This window comes from Puma concolor, chromosome D1 (genome assembly GCF_028749965.1).
Source record: "Puma concolor isolate L17-30 chromosome D1, mPumCon1.1.hap2, whole genome shotgun sequence".
NCBI classification, from domain to species: Eukaryota; Metazoa; Chordata; class Mammalia; order Carnivora; family Felidae; genus Puma; species Puma concolor.
Genome location: NC_141676.1, coordinates 42,581,258 through 42,605,581, shown reverse-complemented (window position 1 = coordinate 42,605,581; position 24,324 = coordinate 42,581,258). Strand labels below are relative to the sequence as shown.

Below are 24,324 nucleotides of genomic sequence, written 5' to 3'. Positions count from 1 at the left end.
ATTTTTCTTAAAAAACCTTTTTGTTTTGTAATAATTTTACATTTACAGAAAAGTTGCAAAAACAGTACAGATCGTTCCTCTAAGATAGTTAGAAAGTTCCTTTAAGAACATTAAAGGAAACTGGGTTAAGTAACGTAACCATGTTATATTTGACAAAACTAAGACATTAACACTGGTACATTACTATTAACTGAACTGTACTTTAGTCAGACTGAACCAGTTTTTCCATTAATATTCATTTCCTCTTCCAGGATACAATCCAGGATGCCATATTGTACTTAGTGACTTATTTTTAAAATATCATTTTGATTCCCTGTGGAAGAAAGACTGTAGAAGGACAAGGGTAGAAGCTGAGAGAGCTGTAAGGAACTACAGTTGACCTGAGAACAACACAGGATTGAACTGCTTGGGTCCATTTATACGTGAATTTTTCACAGCACAAGTGCTATAAATGTATTTTCTCCTCCTTATGATTTTAACTTTTATTAAAAAAATTTTTTTTTTTAATATTTATTTTTGAGAGAGACAGAGCATGAGCAAAGGAAGGGCAGAGAAAGAGGGAGACAGAGAATCCAAAGCAGGCTCCAGGCTCTGAGCTGTCAGCACAGAGCCCGATGCGGGCTTAAACTCCCGAACCGTGAGATCATGGCATGGGCCGAAGTCGGGACGCCTTACTGACTAAGCCACCCAGGCGCTCTTTAACATTTCTTTTTCGCTAGCTCACTTTAGTACAAGAATAAAGTATACATACAATAAAAGTATACATACAATAAAAACAACATACAAAATATGTATTAATAAACTATGTATGTTATCAGCAAGGCTTCCAGCCAAGGGTAGGCTATCAGCAGTTAAATTTTGGGGGAGCCAGAAGTTATATAAACAGTGGGTACCTGGCTAGCTCAGTCGGCAGAAGATATGACTCTTGATCTCAAGATTGTGGGTTCAAGCCCAATGTTGGGCCTAGAGCTTACTTAAAGATAGACAGATGTTATATACAGATTTTCGACTGCACAGGAGGTCAGAGCCCCTAACCCCCATGTTGTTCAAGGGTCAACTGTGTCGTAACTATTGTAATTGACTAGAACTGTAGCTTTGGTAGTGATAGAGTGGTCACATTCTGAATGTGTTTTTAAAATAGAGCTGACAAGAATTAGATAGATTGTGGGATATAAAAGATCTTTTTCTTGAGAAATCAAATACGACTTCAAGGTTTGCCCCTTAGCAAAGAGAAGGATAGAGTTGTTATTTACCAAAAAGAGGAAGACTCATAAATAGATATGAAGGGTAATATAAAAAATTCAGTTTCATGTATCTTAAATTTGAGATGTTAATGAATTAGACATTCATATAAAAATGTCAGGTAAAATATATTTGAATCTGGAGTTCAGGGAAGAGGTTAGCCTGAATGTATAAATTTCATCCATCAGTATATGTAGGGTATTTAAAGACATGAGATTAAGCGAGATCACCTGGAATGTGACCACAAGGGAAAAGAAGAGATCCTAGAACTGAGCCCTATGGTATTCTTATGTTTAGAGGACAGAAAAATAAAGACACCATAAGCAGAAAGCCACAAGTGAGAGAACAGAGCAAGACACTGGAAGTCAGAGAACCACAAACATGATACACCAAGAGGTCATGAGAGTATTCAAGAGGAAGAAACAGCCACCTCTATTAATTAAACACTATAGAAACACTGAGAAAAATAAAGACCAAGAACTTATTACTGAAACCATGATCATGGAGTCCTGATCTTAGGTGCAGTTTCAGGGAAGTGCTGAGAATGAAAGCCTGATTGGAGTGGGTTCATAAAAGAATGGAAAGAGAGGAAGTGGAAGCAGTAAAAATAGATTAACTTTAAGGAGTTTTGCTGCAAGAAGAAAAGAGAAGTGGAGTGGTTGCTACAGGGGGATGTGGACTTTTTGTTTTAAGATGGAAGATATGCCCAGGGCTGTCCTTAAACTCTTATTTTCTGTACCTGCAGTAATTTTCTTGGGGATCTCCTTATGGCTTCAAAATACCAATTATATTCTTATGATTCCCATGTTTACTACCTCCAGGCTGGGCCTCTTCCATTAAAATCCAGATTTATATCCAACTGCCTACTCAACATTGTTATTAAGGTGACTAACAGTCATCACAAAGTCCAAAATTAAGTTCTACATCTTCCATCCAAATCTGCTCCTCTCACAGTTTCTTCCTCTCCCGCCCCTTCCTCCCCCTTCCCACTATCTATGGCTAGCAAAACATCTTCCTAATTGATTTGTTTCCATTCTTGCCCCCCTCCCTCACTCTATTCCAGCTAGAAAGACAGATATATCAGGCACACTCCTCCTCCCCTAGACAACCAGATAGCTTCCTCCTCTCCTCCAGTTCTTTACTCAAATTTACCTTCCTAATGAGGTCTCTTCTGAATACAAATGTTGAAATTGCAACATTACCCTCATTTATTTTTCTCTATAGTGCTTACCACCTGATGTAGCATATATTTTGTTAGTTTAATTGTCATCTCATGCAACTAGAGTGTAAACTAAGACTTGGGATTACAGTTTCTTTTGTTCACTACCATAGCCTTAGCACCTACAACAGTGCCTCATGATGAGGAGATATTCTGCAAATATTTACTGAATAAATATGTTTATATGCTGACAAGAATATAATAGTAGCTGGAAATCTGAGAGTCATCCTACACTATTTCTTTTCTTACATCTCATTACCTGCCAAAATCTTACCAATTTTATCTCCTAAGTATTGTTAATCAGTTCCCTCCTTTTGCCTTTATCACACTAATTATCTTTCACTTGGACTACTATAAAAAACTTTCCTAAATAATCTCCCTAAAACCAATCCCGCCAGAAGTAAATCTAATTTCCACAGTACGGCCAGAGTAATTTCAGCTCAGGACTCAGAAACAAGTCACTCAACCCATCCCACCCCTTACCCTCAGCTAAAAAGGGCTAGAGCAGGGGTCAGTAAACCTTTTCTGTAAAATAGCAATTAATAAATAGTTTAGGCTTTGCAGGATATATAGTATGTGTCTCAATTACTCACCTCTAGTATTAGAACACAAATGCAGTTATAGAAAATATATAAACAAATGGGTGTGGCTGTGTTCCAAAAATTTTTTATTTACAACAGAAAGTAGACTGGATATGGACCTCTAAGCTAGAGGATAGAGTAAAACTCCTTAACATGAATAAGGTGGTAACTTATGTCCAGGTATCCCCAACATCATCTCCCAACCTTCACTTCATACTCTACCCTGTTACAGAAGTGCTTCTACTTCCACATATGTATCACACCTATGTGCTTTTATTCACATGTCCTTCCCAACCATCTTCTTCTAGCTAACCCATACTGTTGACTTGAACCAGGCAACCTCCCTTCTTAGAGGCTTTCCTTGGAAGTCTCAAGTTGGAAGAAGTGCCCTTCTCTGATCTCCCAAAGAATCCAATGCATACCTCTATGCTACACTGAAATTTTGTTTAAATCCATCACTAGTTTTAAGTTCCTGGTAGGTGGGGACTAGGTCATCCATTTTCGTAACTCCAGCATCTAGAATATAGTACACATTCACTTCTTTTTTAAATTGAACTGAAGGTTCCTCTTAGTAATAAAGCTGAAGTGAGGTGAAGTGCTGACTCAAGCAATATTGAAAATTTCTGTTAACAAGTTGGGTCAGAAAACAAGTCATCAAACATCAACATCAAGAATATTGTTTAAATCGTCCTTCTAAAATATTTCATACAATACCACACTAATATTTAAGATAGAACAGAGACAAGAATCCTTAAGTCATCATGCCAAAAGGTGTATTAAGACTTACTTCAGTTTGCAGAGCCAGGTCCACTTGGTGGTGGTAAGAATCTAAAAGTTCGTCAACAGGGTATCTGAAATAAAGAACAGTTACTGTGGCTGAAGGATTCTATATACAGAAATGATTGTTTTATTCACCAAAATAATGGTATTCACATCCAAAAGCAAAGTTTGAAAACCTGGAATTAATGCTTTAGATGCCACACCTTGTCATGATCTCCTTATAAGGTTTTTCTATTTGATGCAGATGTTTGTTTAAATCCACCGGTGTTTTATCATCTTCTGCCTAAAAAAACACATATACACATATGTTTACCAAAAAAATAAAATCCGTTCTTTGGGTTTGTTTTTTGGTTTTTTGGTTTCTTTTTAGTTTTTATTCATTTGTTTTTGAGAGAGAAAGAGAGAGTGTACAAACAGAAGAGGGACAGAGAGAGATTGGGGGTCAGAGGATCTGAATGAAGGGAGCTCTGTGTGGACAGCAGACAGTCCAATGTGGAGCTCAAACTAACAAACCGTGAGATCATGACCTGAGCTGAAGGCAGACACTTAACCTACTGAGCCACCCAGGTGCTCTTCTTTGGGCTTTCTATTACCAAATTAAACATGGTTAAGTGTAAGACAAATTCTTGAAACTGCAGTGATTTTTCAGAACAGGTTAAAATATTTTCAGAATTAAATACTATTTATAACCAATCAGGGAAACAAGTACATCAATATTCTGAAAAATTTGTTTTATAAATAAAAAAACATAAATGCTTTTTAGTCTAGTTTTTATCTATAGGCAGCTCCCAAAGTAAAAACTACTTCTGTTCTACACAGAAAGAATAGAGAGGTTTAAAACAAAACAAAACACTTTTAAAGATATATGACAGCCAAATGAAGGTGGGGTAGAATCAGATGGGGAAGAGATCATCTGAATTTCTGCATTATGTTTTCTAATGATAATCAAATTTCCCCCCAACTTACCCCCAATAAATAAGGTACTGGTCTCTTCTACCATAAGTCTTTACTATGCAAATATTCTCAAGAACATTATTCCTTAAGAAACTGAAAAGAGAAGTTACTAATGATTGCTAAAATGTACTGAATTTTGTGAAACAATTTATTTCACTTGGTTGAAAAACATCAAACACAGGAGAAAAACCTAAGAAAATAAACAAAAACTAGAAATGACTGCTATTTTTCTATCCAAAGTTCTACCAAATGAAGACTAATTCTCTTTAAAGATTAAAATTCATCAAATGTTTTTGCTTTAACTTCAAAAGAAAGTACTGCATTTTAAAAAGAGAAGCAGTTTTCATTTGGTGAAAAATAATGTATTTTTCTTCCTTCAAACCACAGTTAGTATTCAAAATCTTTCCTCCTTCCTCATTTCCATTTGACCCTAATGTTTTCATTCTTGTGTAAAATCATTACAAGTCAACTTTTATTTCCTCCACTTTGATTTTCAAATATGCCTCCAGCTTGGAGTAGTAGGCTACCTAAGACTCCATGATTGAAAAGCTACCCCCATTTGTTGAAAACCCTTGTTGTGGATAAAATTAGTTCATCATTCCAATCCATTCACCAGTCCAACCCAGAAATCTTGGAGAATGTACAAATTGCAAATTGGCTAATTAGCAGAATTACTCAGAGTCAACCAAATGCAATTCAGTTATAAGGTACATACTTACTGTTCGGGCCAGATTTTGGCACATTGCACTGAAGGTCAAAAGTTGTAGTTTAATCTCTGTGTCCCATTTCCGGCAGTTCTGAATATGTTCATGACTTCCAAGGCAATGATTACTATTAAAATAGATTAATTATTCATCAATGTTATTCTCAAACTAGAAATTACAGAGGTGAGAGTAAAATATAACTTGTATCTGCATCAGAAATTGAAGAGAATGGTAAAATGTAGAGATAGTTTTTTAACCAAGTGTGAGCATTTAAATAAAAGAATAATTCTACATGGACAGAGTCACAATAAAGAAGAAAGATGAAGGTAAAAAAGAAAATAAGAGAAATAGGAACAGGGCATTTTTAGTAGCTGAAAGTAATTAAATCTGTAAAATAACTAAACTGTATATGCTAAATTACCTGGTTCAGAAAAAGATTCATACAATGACTATTTCAAGGCAACTAAAAGGAAGTCACAGCTGACCACTGTGTGAAAAGTAATGGCCCATGCTACAGAAGGAAAAAATACGTGACTATTGACTCTTAGCAGAAAGTAAAAAAAACTATTAAATTCACTTATCAATGAATTACCTTTTTTTCCCATTTAAGATTATAAGTTTAAGGGCAATACCATGTCTTAATTGTCTCTGAAATCCCTCCACGGTCTTAGATACATACACATCTTAAAACAAAGTATATCTCAATTTAAGTTCATGAATCCAATCAATTCAGTAGGACCCAACATATTTTTGGACTACAAATTTAACTTGAAATTTTTCTAATTTAAACCCCTTAAAAATGAAATTTCCAAAGATGTTGTTCAGTAGTTAAGTAAGTAAACTTACTTTTGTAGCACTTCCTCTTGACCACAAACTTTCAGAACGTAGCTGCCAATATCTACTTGATTCAAGTCATCATGTACCCAGCAAAGGGCTTGCATTATAATGATTTCTACAGTAGAACTCACTGTAAAAGAGGCATCATTTTCATTTTGCTCGTTTAACTCTATACACTTATTCAGAATGTATTTATCATCTAAGAGAGCACTATACAATAGAAATATAATGTAGATCACATATAGAATTTAAAATTTTCTACTAGCCACGTTGAAAAAAGTAAAAAGAAACAGGTGAAGCTAATTCCAACATGTTTTATTTAACCTAATAAATCCAAAATATCATTTCAACATAAAACCAGTATTTAAAAATTACTGAGACATCTTATTTCTTTTCAAATTGGTTCTTTGAAATTCACCATGTATTTTATACTTCTAGCATATCTCACTCTATATTAGCCATATTTCAAGTGCTCAATAGCCACATGGGGCTAGGGGTTACTGTATTTGATTAGGGCAGATCTAAAACTAAGAAAGCCACCTCCCTATTACAGACTCCTCCAAAAAGGATGACATTTAGCAGTATCTAGCAAACAATGATTTAAACCAAATCATAAGAAAAAAAAAATCACCATTTTAAATGTTTGATATTTGCTGGTAAATTTTCTAATGTAAAATAAAAATACAGCAAGTAGGAAGTATTCTTCAATTATCGTTCTTGACAAGAGCTATTTACTAAGATTATAACACATTAAAAAATTAAAGTAACCTTTTAAAGTAACCTATTTCTGGGCATCTGGGTGGCTCAGTTGGTTATGTGTCTGACTCTTGATTTCAGCTAGTCATGATCTCACAGTTTATGAGATCAAGACCCGCATCAAGCTCTGTACTTTCAGCTTGGGTTTCTCTCTTCCCCCCACCCTCTCTGTTCCTCCCCGGCTCTCCCTAAATAAATAAACATTAAAAAAATAATAAAGTAACCCATTTCTATACTTAGATCTCTTATGTTCAATTTAGAAGACAGTTATTAAATTCAAACTTCACGAAAATCAACAGCTTGGCAGAAAAAGCCATAAAATATCTAATAATGACTACATTTCTGAACAGTCAAATGTACAGTAACATTTATTATTTGGACACACCTCTACTATAATATGGTTAAGTTTTTTAACAGAGATTTATATTATAAATGTGCACATTTACAAAGAACCAAACTACAGGCATTTCAGACATTTTCTCAAAGTGTAATCATATCTTGAGACATCAAGTCAAAATGTGATACAAATTAAAACATTTGCTATCAATACTTATTATTCAATCAAGGGGCTTACTGACCTTTTTTTCCTTCTATTTTCATATTAATTCTTATAGCATATGGATTTAAACAATTCCCCAAACCAAAATTTAAAGTATGTTTTATAAGAATAACTCTTCCTTTAGAAACTAAAAGAATGATTATTATAGTTGGCTAACATTTTTGTTTCAGATTTCTATTTTTTCAAAGGGGCTTGAAAAGTACAAAGCTACAAAGAAAAGTATCCAAATATTGGACATATTCCTAATCATAACCATTATAGAAAAAAATGGCATCATTTGTAAGTCAAAGTGCTACAGAAATATAGGACCTTATTCTACCATTGGAATTCCAGTAAAGCAATATACATCATGAGAAGCAGTAAATTATGACAGAAAAGTTCCTACAGACTTTAGGATACATTTCTAGAAAGGATATCCACATCAAATCTGGAAGAGAGAGTTAGAACCAAAGGACAATTATCTTCTCCTTAGAGGAGCTTAACAAGATAACTGGAATTTCAATTTCACTGACAGTTCTTTATAAACAAGTATTCTTCTTGCCATAAAATGGAAAGAAAAAAAAAAAAAGAACTGGACTATAATTAGCCTTTCAATCTCATGCTTTGGGACCTTGGCCACCAGCCACCAATTAACCAAAGTTACTCAGCATTTTTCAGAGAAATATGCAGTAATAGAAGTAATAAAGGTAAACTGTTTTCCCACTAGTCTTAACCAGAAAACTATGCAAACGTATGCCAATTTTTTTAAAAGGATAACTAATGAATATTAACTATTTTACCACACACACACACAAAATTCTTTTAAAGTGTATCTAATGATAACAAGGTCAAGAATAATTCAAACTAACATTTTAAACATTTTCCGCCTAATCAAAGCTTAACAAGATAGCTGGGGAACTACAAACGTACCATCACATGTAAAAGTAACTGGTAGTTGAAATCCTTCAATTTCAATGGAGACCTTCACGCTAGCATTTTCTCCACATATGTTTCTTTGTACTGTAACTGGACTTAACAAATAGCCTGGATTTGTGCAGTGATCGGTATATGGGAAGTTGGTCTTCAATCTGTTCACAAGAAAGAAGAAATTAAATTACTTTTTTTAAAGCTGCATTTGAGAGCCCTAAACACAAGTTTTGCATGCTTACAGCCATTCAATTCAGTGTCTTTGGTCAGTTCCAGAGCAGCTCATGAGAACTGTAATGAATGGACCCCAGTCAAACTCCAAATACTAGCATTTGCCTTTTAGATAAAAGGAATCCAAGAAAAGAGATTAAGTACTGTCAGGACATCTTTGGTAACATTAACCAACATTAACCAAGCACACACTGGATACATGGCATTTTCTGCTTCAGTTTTTTTTTATACAGTATAATTACACAAAATGGTTCATTTTTAACGAATCACTGAGAATATAGGCAATGTAGCCCTCAACCACAATTGCTACAGAGATAAAAAGTTTGTTTTTCTTTTAAAAATCTTTTTTGGGGCACCTGGGTGGTTCAGTCAGTTAAGGGTCCAACTCTTTTTTTGTTTGTTTTTCATAAAGAGACAGAGACAGAGCGCAAGCAGTGAAGGACAGAGAGAGTCGGACACAGAGAATCTGAAGCAGGCTCCAGACTGAGCTGTTGGCACAGAGCCCAAAGCGGGGCTTGAACTCACAAGCCATGAGATCATGACCTGAGCCAAAGTTGGATGCTCAACAGACTGATCCACCAGACACCCTTAAGTGTCCAACTCTTTATTTCAGCTCAGGTCATGATTTCATAGTTCATGAAATCAGCCCTGTGTAGGGCTCCACACTGACAGCATGGAGCCCACTTGGGATTCTCTCTCTCTCCCTCTCTCTGCCCCTCTTCCTGCTCATGCTCCCTTTCTCAAAATAAATGAATAAACTTAAAAAATTTAAAAACTGTTTTAAGGCCTTTTTCCTATATATTTTGGTTGTTAGACAACAATAAAAAAAAAAAAACATAATTGGTTGTTACAGTGCTATGAGGCCTTTATTCCCTCAAAATGATTTCTAGAACTTAGCATTTGGAATGGCAAGAATTGCCTGTGAAGGTATTCACAGTAACAACATAGCTTAAGTTGAAATAAATTCACGATTATAGTGTATATGGTTGTTCTCCACACAGCACCTCTGTTATCAGAAGACAAAGGAGAATTTGATGCCTTTTTAAAATCTGTAGCCTTCCTTTAACTGACTTTTTTCTGGAGGTTAGAAGACAAGATCCAATTGTATTGTCTGCTTTTCATAGGATTACAAATGGAATGAATGCTGAAGGTGTATTTATTTCTGTAGAGATTAAAATAATCAAGTCATAGAAATAGAATAAAATGGCTTGAGATGACAAAAAGAAAAGGGTCAGGGGAGGCAGCAAGTATATCTGTGCAGCCTCTAGAGCCAGACAACCTGAGTTTAAATCCTGATTGTAACTACTAACTAGGTGTGTGACCATAGGCAAGTTACTGAATATCCTTGTTGCTTCCAGCTTCCAATTCTACAAAATGAGGATACTACCACTACTAACTTCATAGGATTATTGTGAGAATTATGTAACTTAAGTTTATAAAACACTCAAAGCAGTGCCTAGTAACAGAGGTGCTATAAGCATCTTGTCAAATAAATAAGTGAATTAAAAAATCTGTGTTCTGCACTATGGCCCTAAGTGTCAGAAAAGATCCAAAATTAGAAAGAAATGTAATTTAAAAAAAGCAATATAAGCAATAAACTTAAATTGATATTGGAAATGCACCTTTAGACGTCAACACAGTATCTTTAGATGTGTGCTTGTTGCCAAGCTTACCTATCTGCAATACAATGTGAAGACCTTCATAGGAGCTTGTCTAAGATTCTTGTTTCTCATTTACTAGGTATTCTCGTTTTCTACAGTATAAAATAGATGCTCTCAGCAAATCATGTAATTAATACATGAAATATTAGAGAATTTTGTCTATATCCAAGCAAGACTTCAATTTTCAGAAATCCTTAAGCATGATGAAAGGACAATCAGAAATTCTAATAATAGCTCAGAAAACAAGAATTTATTAGACAAAATAATAAGAAACGTTGCATTCAATGAACTTGACTTGGTAGGGGAACCCTTCATTTCCTTTCCTTAAAATGAGTCTTTTGGATACATGTACACCAATGTTTACAGTAGCATTATCTACAGTAGCAAAATTATGGAAACAGCCCAACTGTCCATGGATTGATGAATGGATAAAGAGATGTATTCCATACAATGGAATATTACTCAGCCATAAAAAAGAATGGCATCTTGCCATTTGCAACGACATGGATGAAGCTAGAAAGTATTATGCTAAGCAAAGTAAGTCAGAGAAAGACAAACACCATATAAGTCCACTCATATGGAATTTAAGAAACAAAACAAATGAGCAAAAGGGGAAAAAAGAGACAGAGGCAAACCACAAAAAAGACTCTTAACTATAGAGAACAAATTGATGGTTACCAGAGGGAGGTGGGTGGATCTGTGTGTTAAATAGGTGATGCCGAGCGGGGCGCCTGGGTGGCTCAGTCCGTTAAGCGTCTGACTTTGGCTCAGGTCATGATCTCACAGTTCGTGGGTTCAAGCCCTGCGTCAGGCTATGTGCTGACAGCTCAGAGCCTGGAGCCTGCTTCAGATTCTGTGTCTCCCTCTCTCTCTGCCCCTCTCGCACTCACGCTCTATCTCTCTCTCTCAAAAATAAATAAATGTGAAAACATTAAAAAAAAAAAAAAATAGGTGATGCCGACTCAGCAAATAAAGAGGACACTTGTGATGAGCACCAGCTGATGTATGGAAGTGCTGAATCACTATCCTGTAAACCTGAAACTAGTATTACACTGTATGTTAACTGGAATTTAAACAAAAACTTAAAAAAAAAAAAAAAAGAGTCCACGGGGCACTGGGTGGCGCAGTTGGTTGAGCGTCTGACTTCAGCTCAGGTCATGATCTTATAGTCCGTGAGTTCGAGCCCCGTGTTGGGCTCTGTGCTGACAGCTCAGAGCCTGGAGCCTGTTTCAGATTCTGTGTCACTCTCTCTCTGCCCCTTCCCCGCTCATGCTCTGTCTCTCTTTGTCTGTCAAAAATGAATAAGTATTTATAAATAAATACATAAATAAACAAAAGAGTCCTTTTTTTTACACAGCAATGTGAATGTACAGTAAAGCCTTGATTTGCAAGCATAATTCATTCTGGTAATATGTTTGTAATCCAAAGCACTGTATATCAAAGTGAATTTCAAGAACCACTGGCTCAGTTGTGATCATGTGACATTTGGCGTCATCTACTACTCATACTGCAAGACATCTATCATTTTTCAAGTTAAAAATCTATTAGAAATATTTGCTTGCCTTGTGGAACACTTGCGGAACAAGTTACTTGCAATCCAAGGTTTCACTGTACAGAACATCACATATTTGTACATGTAAAACTGGCTAAAATAATAAATTTCATTTTACGTATGTTTCATCACAAGAAAAAAACTTTTTAATGAGTTCTATCTCTGGTTGACAGTATGGAAGATAGTCCAGAGAAAAAAAACAGTAATTCTTTTTTTTAATAATGTTTATTTATTTTTGAGACAGAAAGAGACAGAGCATGAGCAGGGGAGGGGCAAAGACAGAGGGAGACACAGAATCCAAAGCAAGCTCACAGAGCCCAACGTGGGGTTTGAACTCGTCAACCACTAGATCATGATCTGAGCCGAAGTCGGACACTCAACCAACTGAGCCACCCAGGCGCCCCAACAGTAATTTTCTTTTTAATGTTTATTTATTTTTTTAGAGAGAGAAAGAGAGAAGGAGGAGGGGAAGGACAGAGAGGGGAGAACAGAGAGGGTCCAAAGAGGGCTCTCCGCTGACAGCAACGAGCCCCATGGGCTCGAACTCACAAACCATGAGATCCTGACGGGAGCCAAAGTCAGGTGCTTAACTGACTGAGTCACCTAGGCGCCTCAGTAATTTTTTTTTTTCTATAAAATTGACATTCTTCTATTCTTATAGTTTTGTTTGCTTTATCAAAATTGGGGAAAAACTAAGGTGGTAATAGATTCCTTAAAGTTGGGTTTTTTTTTTTTTTTGTTCTGTTTGTGACTACACTTTTAAACATACAAAAGCAAATTAATAAATTTATAACTGCTGAATAAATTACTCAATATAATAGACCATGTAAGGTATTTTTATGGACACTCTAAACCATATATTATAGCTTGATATTCTTGAGTAATTACCTATAACGATTATTTTTTTAAGCTCTGATTTTCCACTAATATTTCCACTTCTCTGTTACCATGAAAGAAATGTCTTCGTTTGCTTGTTTAATGTGGCGCTACAGTTCAGGAAATTTAGATGCTTTAGGGTTTATTTTCTTACTGTATGCCCAATCAAGCTGATGTTAGGTATGGACAGAGCCAAATTGTGTAAACTCAGGCAGGAAGAGACAAAAATGAGGGTTTTAAAAGACAAAAATAAAAAATAGGACGTTTAATTGAATAAACACTACTTTAAGGGCACCTGGGGGGCGCCTGGGTGGCGCAGTCGGTTAAGCGTCCGACTTCAGCCAGGTCATGATCTCGCAGTTCGTGAGTTCGAGCCCCGCGTCGGGCTCTGGGCTGATGGCTCAGAGCCTGGAGCCTGTTTCCGATTCTGTGTCTCCCTCTCTCTCTGCCCCTCCCCCGTTCATGCTCTGTCCCAAAAATAAATAAACATTGAAAAAAAAAAAAATTAAAAAAAAAAAAAAAAAAAGGGCACCTGGGTAGCTCAGTCAGTTAAGTATCAGACTCTTGATTTTGGCTCAGGTCATGATCTCCCAGTTCAGGAGTTTCAGCCCCAAGCTGGGCTCTGCTCTGACAGCACTGAGCCTACTGGAGATTCTCTCTCTCCCTCTCTCTCTGCCCCTCCCCTGCTTGTACTCTCTCTTTCTTAAAATAAGCAAACTTAAAAAAAAAAAAAAAAAGGAATAGACACTACTTTATAGGAAAGGAAAATCAGCATTGTTTAGAATAAAATTATCTAAATGCAGAGGTAAAGTCCTCGAAAATACACAGGGAGTCCTTGGGATCGAGACACTATTGTAGGATATAAATACTAGATCTGAAATATATAGGGAAAAAAGGAACCAGTAGGCTACTTAGAATGACAAGTGTGAAGTGTAGCTTCTCATCCTATCATGCTAGGAAACCACAAATGAAGCGGCAAAACCTTTGGTATCTAAAATTCTAATAACTTTCTCTAGAACTATGTAACTAGCAGATACAGCAAGCTTTGTCAACTATGATAAGTGGGAAAAGGAAAGAAAACAGGAAATAAAAACCAGAAAAATGTAGTAATAATAAAATGTGCTGAATCACAGCATTATGATACTTTAAAAGAGATTCTTTTTTTTTTTTAATGTTTATTTATTTATTTTGAGAGAACACGCGAGCATGGAAGGGGCAAAGAGAGGGAGAGAGACAATCCCAAGCAGACCCTGAGCTGCCAGTGCAGAGCCCCATGTGGGGCTTGACCTCATGAACCAGTGAAATCATGAGCTGAGCTGAAACCAAGAGTTGGACACTTCACTGACTGAGCCAACCACATACCCCTGAAAGAGTGTTTTGTTTTTTTCTGGGGTTTTTTGTTTTGTTTTGTTTTTGTTTTTGTTTTGAGAGAGAGAGAGATAAAGAGAGAAAGAGAGACAGAGTGTGAGCAGGTGAGGGGCAGAGAGAGAGGAAGACACAGATTCTGAAGCTAGAAAGTTTTCAGGGTATTAAGTCTCCCTAAAAAACAAAAACAGGTATTTTCTGAGTGTACCAAAGCTTATATATGTTTAAGCCATATTTTCACTGGTTGATAGAATCAGAAGTCCTCCATCTGAACTCATTTTTTCTTCTAAATACTTACAAACCTAAGAGGTAAGGATATAGGTTCAACTGTAGTTGGTGTTAATGTGCCAATTAGTGGTCTTGAAATTTCAGCCACAGGGAGAAAATAATTAATTTTTTTTTTAATTTTAGAATGATTAGTATTAAGCTTGTTTTCAAGTTAACTTTTTAAAAGCAAGTATTTAATTTTAAAAAATCTTTAATTTATAAAGAAAAATTCCTTACTTTGTAATGGATTGACAAAAAGCAGCTACTTCTTCATTCTGTACTTCAATTTCTTGTAGAAGAGAACTTCCAGTTGACAAACTAGTGGTCCCACTTGGGTCTTTCTGTAATCAAAAAAATGTTTTTATTTCAAAAGTAAAAGATCCCCAGATGTTAAGTAGCACCACAGCATAAACACATTTTTACAAAAGTGTGTACAAAGACATGGAGGGAAATATAAATCGTATCAGTAACAAAGTTTTTAAATTATAGATTTCTGTCTTTGTAAAAGTAATACCAGCTAAGCCTTGAAGTTCACTGGTCTTACTTGCTCCAAAGTAGAAATAGGCTGTACTTTGTAATGGTCAGTAAGAATAGAATGCTAAAGATATTTCCAATCAAAATCTTCCTGACATAAATGCTTCAGCAAGACTAAATGATTTAAAGGACTACCCTCTGTTTTAAAAAAGTGAAGAGATCAAACCCATTTGGGACTCCTCTAGTTACCAGGAATTCTATATATTCAACTGTGGCCCCAAATTCCAAGAAAGCAGCTAGTTCTTTATGTAAGAGAATGACTTTTAGGAGTTAGCGAGCATCTTCCATGTTAGTAAATTTATGCAAACATCATGATAGCCCTTCAAAAGGTAAGTTTGTCTGACCTAACTTTGTGTGCAATATTTTAATGAGATAAATTCACCACCCAAGCACAGCCAAACAGCACTTCCTTTAAAATTAAGTTAATTGAAATTAACTAAATTAAAATCGGAACATTTTCAATTTGAAATTAGTGAATGAAAATACAGTATATACATTTCAAGAATTGTAATGAACTTCAATGACCATGGCAAGATCTTGTCAGAAAAATTACTGAAAATTTAGGGTAACAATTCCTTTATGAATTTCCTTCTTTTACAAGGTGTCAGAGCCCTTTCTGCTAGAATGTGAATTGAACATTTAAGGGGAAAAACAAAACAAAACAAAACAAGCCTTGAGTTCTAGAAAATCATAACTAAAAATAACACAACTCATGGGAAAAACAGAGTTAAGGCAAACTATTCAAAATCAGTATAACTTTGTAATCAAAGCCTTAACTAACATAACAAGTCCTTATCGAAATATCTGCACAATTAAATCTCCACTTGAATCTGCACCTAGCATTATGGTCTTCGATCCTTTGAAGCCTGAAACCCTGGAACTCCTGCTCCTTCATTTGTGATATGGATCTTTTTTTTTTTTAAGTTTATTTTTATTTATTTTGAGAAAGATAGAGAGAGCAAAGTGGGGCGGAGCAGAGAGAGAGGGACACAATACCAAGCAGTCTCCACGCTCTGTCAGCACAAAGCCCAGCCCGATGCAGGGCTCGAACTCATCAACTGTGAGATCATGTCCTGAGCTGAAATCAAGAGTTGAATGCTTAACAGACTGAACCACCCAGGTGTCCCTGTGATATGGGTTCTTGAGGGCATTTGCTTCTATTCAAGACCAATTTCAGTGGAGTTAAAAATATAATCTAAGATGTAGATGTTTTCAGGTAAGTTCATAATGCAAAGAGAAATGAATTCACAGCTTCTTTTCTGTAGTTACAGCTTCACCAGACAGTTTAACACTTGTGGAATATGGAACCGTTCTTGAAGCCATTCCTTCAACCACCATTTTCACTGAAAGATAACGCTTCTGCAGGATTTTCAGATTTTTCCTTAATATTTTCTCATATTACTAAGGCTTTCTCTTTAATTGTGAGAAAGTTTGTTCTTGATTGTTATAAAATGTTACCATGTTGGAAAAGATTATGTTTGAACTAATGCCACCTCTCCAATTTACCATCAAACTCATATTTACCAATTACATAAGCTAATTTGTGTTATAGAGACAAGCACTGTAACAAATAAACCAATTAGCTTGAATCATATCTCGTTCCTATAAAACACAAGCTGAACTATCCTGCCTCTGAATCTGTTTTAGTCTTCAATGGCTGCCCTCACAATCCAAGTCAAAATCTATTATTTTCTTAAGGCCCAACAAAATGCTACTTCATCTACCATGCCCTTTATGATTATTCAGCATGAAACAATTCCCCCCATCCTATCAATGCTAAGTACTTAGTCTGAACCAAATACCGTATCATCACATCCTGTTTGATATTCGTCCTAATGTGGAAAGAAAGCCCTTTGAAGACAAAAATCTGATTTTATTGAATGTTATATTTTTATATCCAGTTCAGAAGGCACTCAACCATTGGTTCAATTTGGGAAAGGAGGAGTTATTTTTTTTTTAAGTACAGTTTCTGTTTTATAAGAGTTCTGTGGGTGGATGGTGGCGATGGCTGTACAACAAAATGTGAATGGATTTAATACCACTGAACTGTACACCTAGAAATGTTTAAGATGGTATTTTGGTTAAATGCATTTTACCAACAACAAAAAAATCTATCAATTACTGAGCATTTACTACACATCAAGTTCTGCTATAAGAAATTTACAAGTATGTATGTATTTAAGTTTATTTATCATGTATCTTGAGAGAGAGAGAGAGAGAGAGACAGAGAGAGAGAGAGAGAGAGACAGAGAGAGAGAGAGGAGGGGCAGAGAGACAGGGAGAGAGAGAATCCCAAGCAGGCTCTGCACTGTCAGCGCAGAGCCTGACACAGGGCTATATGTATTATTTATTTCCCACAAATCTCTAGTAGGTGGGTAATATTATTATCCCCATTTTACAGATTAAAACATGAGACACAGAGAAATTAATTAACACAAGTCAGAGAGCTAATATAACATAGTATTTCAAACCAGGCAGCCTAGCTTCAGAATCATATGCTTAATCACTCTGCCCTTCTACCTCTCAAAAAAGTCTCCCTAAAAAAACTTAAAAACAAAATGATAGGAGTATGTGGGTGGCTCAGTCATTTAAGCATCCAACTCTGGATTTAGTTTGAGTTCGAGCCCTGCATCAGTCTCCACATTGACAGTGTGGAGCCTGCTTGGGATTCTCTCTCTTTCCCTCTCTCTCTGCCCCTCCCCTGCTGGTGTTCCCGTTCTTTCTCCTTCAAAATAAATAAACTTAAAAAAAGGAGAGGAGGAGTTAAAATGGCATAGTAAGAGGACTCTGAGCATGTCTCATCACTTGAACACAGCTAGACCAACATCAAACCATTTTGAACACCTAGGAAATTGATCTGAGGATTAACAGAACAATATGCATAATTTGGGAGAGAAAACCTGAAGGTATGTGGTGTGGAGAGGTGAACTGGGGGAGAGAAGAGCACCCATGCCACAGAGGGGAACAGGCCCTTTTTGCAGAGAGGACGTGGGGAGCGAGGGGGAGACTGAGCAGCATGCCAGAGTCATGCAAGAAATGCACTCCCCCAGGAGCACCTGGGTGGTTCTGTTGGTTAAGTCTGACTTTGGCTCAGGTCATGATGTCCCGGTTCGTGGGTTCGAGCCCCACGTTGGGCTCTGTGTTGACAGCTCAGAGCCTGGAGCCTACTTTGAATTCTGTGTCTCCCTCTCTCTCTGCCCTTCCCCTGCCTACACTCTGTCTGTCTGTCTCTCTCTCCTCCAAAACTAAACATTAAAAAAAAAACATTTAAAAAGAAATGCACTCCCCCTGAAAGTAGCTAGAAAGAAAGCATGAAAAATACACAGGGGACTGCATAAGAAAACCATTCCCCAAAACCACTGACAGGGGAAAAGGAAAGGGTCTCAATAGCGCCAGCTTTTAAAAACAGCAGAGTGTAAAATCTAAAGTTTGGAGGTCAGCACCTGGTGGTGATCAGGTGAGGAAGCCAGGAGACGGAAGCAGTCTGAGGGTCCCCTGGGTGGCACAGGGAGAAGCAGTTTCCCTGTCTGGAGTACATTTCGTAGAGGCAATACAGACTCTCTGTGGGGCAAAGACCCTGCAGGCACCAAAGAGCTTCCCTGTTCACCTGTATAGGAACAAGGACAGCTAGCAGCAAAGGGCAGCAAAACCTGGCTCCAGCTGTGTGTTGCAAGATATACCATAAACTCTGAGCTGCTGAGTGACTGCATGAACATTTTCTGGGACAAGACTGTACCATCCATGGCAAGGCAAAATCCTCCCCCAGAGTATCAGTGCAGGACAGAGCCACAGGGGTCTCTGAAGTGTGGGGTTATGAAACACAGGCATGCCTGACAGGTGGACAGCTTGGACACAAACAGGGAAGGCGCGGAGCTGACAGAAGCAAGGGACACAAGAGGGGTAACTGATTGCATGTCTGTGATGGCATGAAATTCCCACTCTGGAGACTAGAGAGCGGGGAGAAACCATTTTTTCCATTAGCACACCAATACTGATAGACGCCAGTGAGTTAAACAGTGCCACCAAGTGGAGAATGGAACTGTTGCACCAAGCCCCGCCACCTGTGCCTTCCAGGCACATCCCCACTAGGGCAAGTTGACCTGAAATTTAGAGCAACAGGCCCTCCTCCAGAAGACTAGTACAAATCACCTCCACACCTAGAACTACTGATTGCAGAGTGCTACAAAGTTTCAGCTCTAGGGGAAACTGTATATAAATTCATTTGGGTTTTTCTTGTTTGTTCATTTGTTCATTTTGTGTGTGTCTATTCTTTTTCTTAGATACAGAAGCAGCAAATTTTTTATTTGATTTTATTTTTTATTTTAATTACAATTTTTTTCTTTTTCCTTTTTTCTATCAAGCTCCTCTTAAGCAGACCAAAGCACACCTAGGATCTAGCTTCCTTTAATTTTTTTTTAATTTTTATTTTATTATTTTTTCTTCCTTCAAAATGCAAAGACAGAGGAATTCACCCCAAAAGAAAGAATAGGAAGAAATGACAGGCAGGGATTTAATCGATAAAGATATAACATGTCTCAGAATTTAAAACAGCAATTATAAGGATTCTAGCTGGGCTTGAAAAAAAGCACAGAAGACACTAGAGAATCCCTTACTGCAGAGATAAAAGAGCTAAATTCTAGTCAGGCCAAAATTAAAAATGCTATAACCAAAATGCAAACCCAAACAGATGCCATGGCAGTGAGGATGGACGAGGCAGAGGAGTAAATTACTGATGTAGAAGATAAAATTATGAGAAATTATGAGGCTGAAAAGAAGAGTGAAACAAAGGTAATGGTTCATGAAGGTATACTTAAGGGAACTCAGTGACTTATTAAAATGAAATAACATTCCTTTCATTGGAGTCCCAGATTTATAGAGACAGAAAAAGGGGCAAAAAGTTTATGTGGGCAAATTATAGCTGAAAACTTCCCTAATCTGGGGAAAGGCACAGACGTCAAAGAAGCACAGAAAACTCTCATTAAATTAAACAAAAGCCAGCCAACACGAAGGTATATCACAGACAAGGAAAGAATCCTGAAAGTAGCAAGGGAAAAAAAAGTTCTTAACCTACAAGGGAAAACAGATCAGGTTCACAAACAGATCTGTCCACAGAAACTCAGTAGGCCAGATGGGAGTGACAGGATATCCACATTCAATATGCTGAATGGGAAAAATATACAGCCAAGAATACTCTATGCAGCAAGGCCACTATTGAGAATAGAAAAGGGGGTGGGGGGATAGAATAAGAGGGGTGCCTGGGTGGCTCAGTCTGTTGAGCATCCAACTTTGGCTCAGGTCTTGATTTCACGGTTTATGAGTTCAAGCCCCGCATCCAATTCTGTGCTGACATGACTGCTCTGAGCCTGGAGCCTGCTTCAGATTCTGTGACTTCCTCTCTCACTGCCCCTCCCCCACTTGTGCTCTCTCTCACTCTTTCAAAAAAATGGATAAACATTAAAAGGAGAGAGAGAGAGAAAGAGAAATAAAGAGTTTCCCAGACAAAAACTAAAGGAGTTTTGACCACTAAACCAGCCCTGCAAGCAATATTAAGGGGGATTCTTTGAGTGGGGGTGGAGAAGACCAAAAGCAACAAAGACTGGAAAGAACATCACCAGAAACACCAACTTTACAGGTAACACAGTGGTACTAAACTTGTATCTTTCAATAATCACCCTGAATGTAAATGGACATGGGGTATCAGAATGAATAAAAAGACAACACCCATCTATATGCTGCCTACAAGGGACTCATTTTAGACCTAAAGCCATTGGCAGATTGAAAATGAAAGGATGGAGAAACATCTATCATGCTAATGAATGCCAAAAAAAAAAAAAAAAAAAGTCAGAGGAACCATATTTGTATCAGACAAACTAGATTTACAATTTTTTTTTAGTCTTTATTTATTTTTGAGAGAGAGATAGGGTACAAATGGGGGAGGAACAGAGAGAGAGGGAGACACAAATCCGAAGCAGGCTCCAGGCTCTGAACTGTCAGCACAGAACCTAATGCGGGGCTTGAACCCACAGACCATGAGATCATGACCTGAGCTGAAGTCAGATGCTCAACCAACTGAGCCACCCAGGGGCCCCTAGACAAAACAGATTTTAAACCAAAGACTGTAAAAAGAGACGGTGAAGAATTAAATCATAATTAAGGGGTCTATCCGTCAAGAAGATCTAACAATTGTAAATATTTATGGCCCCAACTTGGAAGCACCCAAATATATTAATCAAATAACAACAAACATAAAGAAACTCATTGAAATAATACAATAATAGTAGGTGACTATACCCCACTCACAACAATGGACATTTCATCTAAGCTGAAAATCAACAAAGAAACAATGGCTTTGAAGGACACACTGGAGCAGATGGACTTAACAGGTATTCAGAACATTCCATCCTAAAGCAGCAGAATAACCATGCTTTTCAAGGGCACACATAACATTCTCCAAAATAGATCACATACTGGGTCACAAATTGGCCTTCAACAAGTAAAAAAAAAAAAAGAGTGAGATCATACCATGCATATTTTCAGATCACAACACTATGAAACTTGCAATCAACCACAAGAAAAAAATTTGGAGGGGCGCCTGGGTGGCGCAGTCGGTTAAGCGTCCGACTTCAGCCAGGTCACAATCTCGCGGTCCGTGAGTTCGAGCCCCGCGTCGGGCTCTGGGCTGATGGCTCAGAGCCTGGAGCCTGTTTCCAATTCTGTGTCTCCCTCTCTCTCTGCCCCTCCCCCGTTCATGCTCTGTCTCTCTCTGTCCCAAAAATAAATAAACGCTGAAAAAAAAAAAAAATTTAAAAAAAAAAAAAATTTAAAAAAAAAAGAAAAAAATTTGGAAAGACCACAAATACTTGGAGGTTACAGAACATTCTACTAAAGAATGAATGGATTAACCAGGAAATTAAAGAGGAAATTAAAAGGTACATGGAAGCAAATGAAAATGAAAACACGAGGGGTGCCTAGATGGCTCAGTCAGTTGAGCATCTGTTGATTTTAGCTCAGGTCATGATCACATGGTTTTGAGTTCGAGCCCCACGTCAGGCTCTGTGCTGACAGCATGGAGCCTGGAGCCTGCTTGGGATTCTCTCTCCCTTGCCCTCTCTCTCTGCCCCTCCCCTGCTCGCTCTCTCTCTCTCAAAATAAATAAACATTAAAAATTGTTTTAATTTAAAAAAAAAAAGAGAGAGAAAATGACAACAAGACAATCCAAAACCTTTGGGATGCAGCAAAGTCAGTCCTAAGAGGGAAGTATATTGCAATACAGGCTACATCAAGAAGCACAAAAGGTCTCAAACACATTACCTAACCTGACACTTAAAAGAGCTACAAAAGGAACAACAAAGACTAAAGCCAGCAGCAGAAGAAAAATAATAGACTAGAGCAGAAGTAAATGATATAGAAACAAACAAAAAACACAGAACAGATCAATCAAACTAAGAGCTGGTTCTTTCAAAGAATTAATAAAATTGATGGGGCGCCTGGGTGGCGCAGTCGGTTAAGCGTCCGACTTCAGCCAGGTCACGATCTCGCGGTCCGAGTGTTCGAGCCCCGCGTCAGGCTCTGGGCTGATGGCTCGGAGCCTGGAGCCTGTTTCCGATTCTGTGCCTCCCTCTCTCTCTGCCCCTCCCCCGTTCATGCTCTGTCTCTCTCTGTCCCAAAAATAAATAAAAAAAAAAAAACAAAAAAACAAAAAAAATTAAAAAAAAAAAAAAAAAAGAATTAATAAAATTGATAAACTCTTAGCCAGACGTATCAAAAATGACCCAAAAAAATAAAATCAGGAATGAAAGGGGAGAGATCACAACCAACACCACAGAATACAATTATAAGAGATTATGAAAAATTATATGTAAACAAACTGTGCAACCAGGAAGAAATGGATAAATTCCTGGAAACATACAAACTACCAACACTGAAACAGGAATAAATAGAAAATCTGAACACACCATAACAAGCAAAGAAATTGGAGGTGCGTGGGTGGCTCAGTCGGTTTAGCATCTGACTTCAGCTCATGTCATGATCTCACAGTTCATGAGTTCGAGTCCCACGTTGGGGTCTGTGCTGACAGCCTAGAGCCTGGAGCCTGGTTGAGATTCTGTGTCTCCCTCTCTCTCTGTCCCTCTCCCACTCACTCTCTGTCTCTCAAAAAGGAATAAAAGTTTTAAAAAAAATGTTTTTTAATAAAAACAAACATTATGAGCAATTATATGCCAATAAAATGGGCAGTCTGGAAGAAATGGACAAATTCCTAGAAACATATATACTACCAAAACTGAAACAGGAAGAAATAGAAAATTAGAACAGACCCATAACCATTAAGGAAATTGAATTAGTAATAAAAAATCTCCCAAAAACCAAGAGTCCAGGGCCAGATGACTCTCCAGGGGAATTCTACCAAACATTTAAAGAAGAGTTAACACCTATTCTCTTGAAGGTGTTCCAAAAAATAAAAATGGAAGCAAAATTTCCAAACTCTTTCTATGAAGCCAGCATTACCTTGATTCCAAAACCAGACAGAGACCCCACTAAAAAGGAGAACTAGGGACCAATTTCCCTGATGAACATGGATGCAAAAATCCTCAACAAGATATTAGCCAACCGACTCCAACAATACATTAAAAAAATTATTCACCACAACCAAGTGGGATTTATACCTGGGATGCAGGACTGGTTCAATATCCGCAAAACAATTAACGTGATTCATCACATCAATAAAAGAAAGGACAAGAGCCATATGATCCTCTCAATAGATGCAGAGAAAGCATTTGACAAAATACAGCATCCTTTCATGATAAAAACCCTTAAGAGAGTAGAAATAGAAGGAGCATACCTCGAGATCATAAAAGCCATATATGAACGACCCAACACTAACATCATCCTCAATGGGGAAAAACTGAGAGCTTTCCCCCTAAGGTCAGGAACAAGACAGGGATGTCCACTCTCGCCACCATTATTCAACATAGTATTGGCAGTCTTAGCCTCGGCAATCAGACAACACAAAGAAATAAAAGGCATCCAAATCGGCCAGGAGGAGATCAAACTTTCACTCTTCGTAGATGACGTGATACTCTATATGGAAAACCCAAAAGATTCCACCAAAAAACTGCTAGAATTGATTCATGAATTCAGCAAGTTGCAGGACATAAAATCAACGCACAGAAATCGGTTGCATTCCTATACACCAACAATGAAGCGACAGAAAGAGAAATCAAGGAATCGATCCCATTTACAGTTGCACAAAACACTGTAAAATACCTAGGAATAAATCTAACCAAAGAGGTGAAAAATCTA

The 24,324-nt window shown here is 37.3% G+C and overlaps 1 protein-coding gene and 1 long non-coding RNA gene across 3 annotated transcripts in view; both read right to left on the bottom strand.

Moving 5' to 3' along the window:
- The window catches only part of PIK3C2A (phosphatidylinositol-4-phosphate 3-kinase catalytic subunit type 2 alpha), a 194,825-nt gene that overhangs the window by 48,429 nt on the left and 122,072 nt on the right, over positions 1-24,324 (bottom strand). For both annotated transcript variants that reach the window (XM_086677860.1, XM_025927928.2), the window contains 6 exons: positions 14,728-14,831; positions 8,542-8,699; positions 6,327-6,447; positions 5,496-5,607; positions 4,026-4,105; positions 3,830-3,893 (listed from right to left, as the gene is read on the bottom strand). In XM_086677860.1, the coding sequence (XP_086533986.1) occupies positions 3,830-3,893; positions 4,026-4,105; positions 5,496-5,607; positions 6,327-6,447; positions 8,542-8,699; positions 14,728-14,831 (639 nt within the window). The remainder of the gene's footprint in view (positions 1-3,829; positions 3,894-4,025; positions 4,106-5,495; positions 5,608-6,326; positions 6,448-8,541; positions 8,700-14,727; positions 14,832-24,324) is intronic.
- Positions 9,586-14,033, bottom strand: LOC147576616 (uncharacterized). The gene is made up of 2 exons (XR_015240969.1): positions 13,391-14,033; positions 9,586-13,153 (listed from the first exon to the last, which is right to left on the bottom strand). It is a non-coding gene; the product is annotated as an uncharacterized LOC147576616 (long non-coding RNA).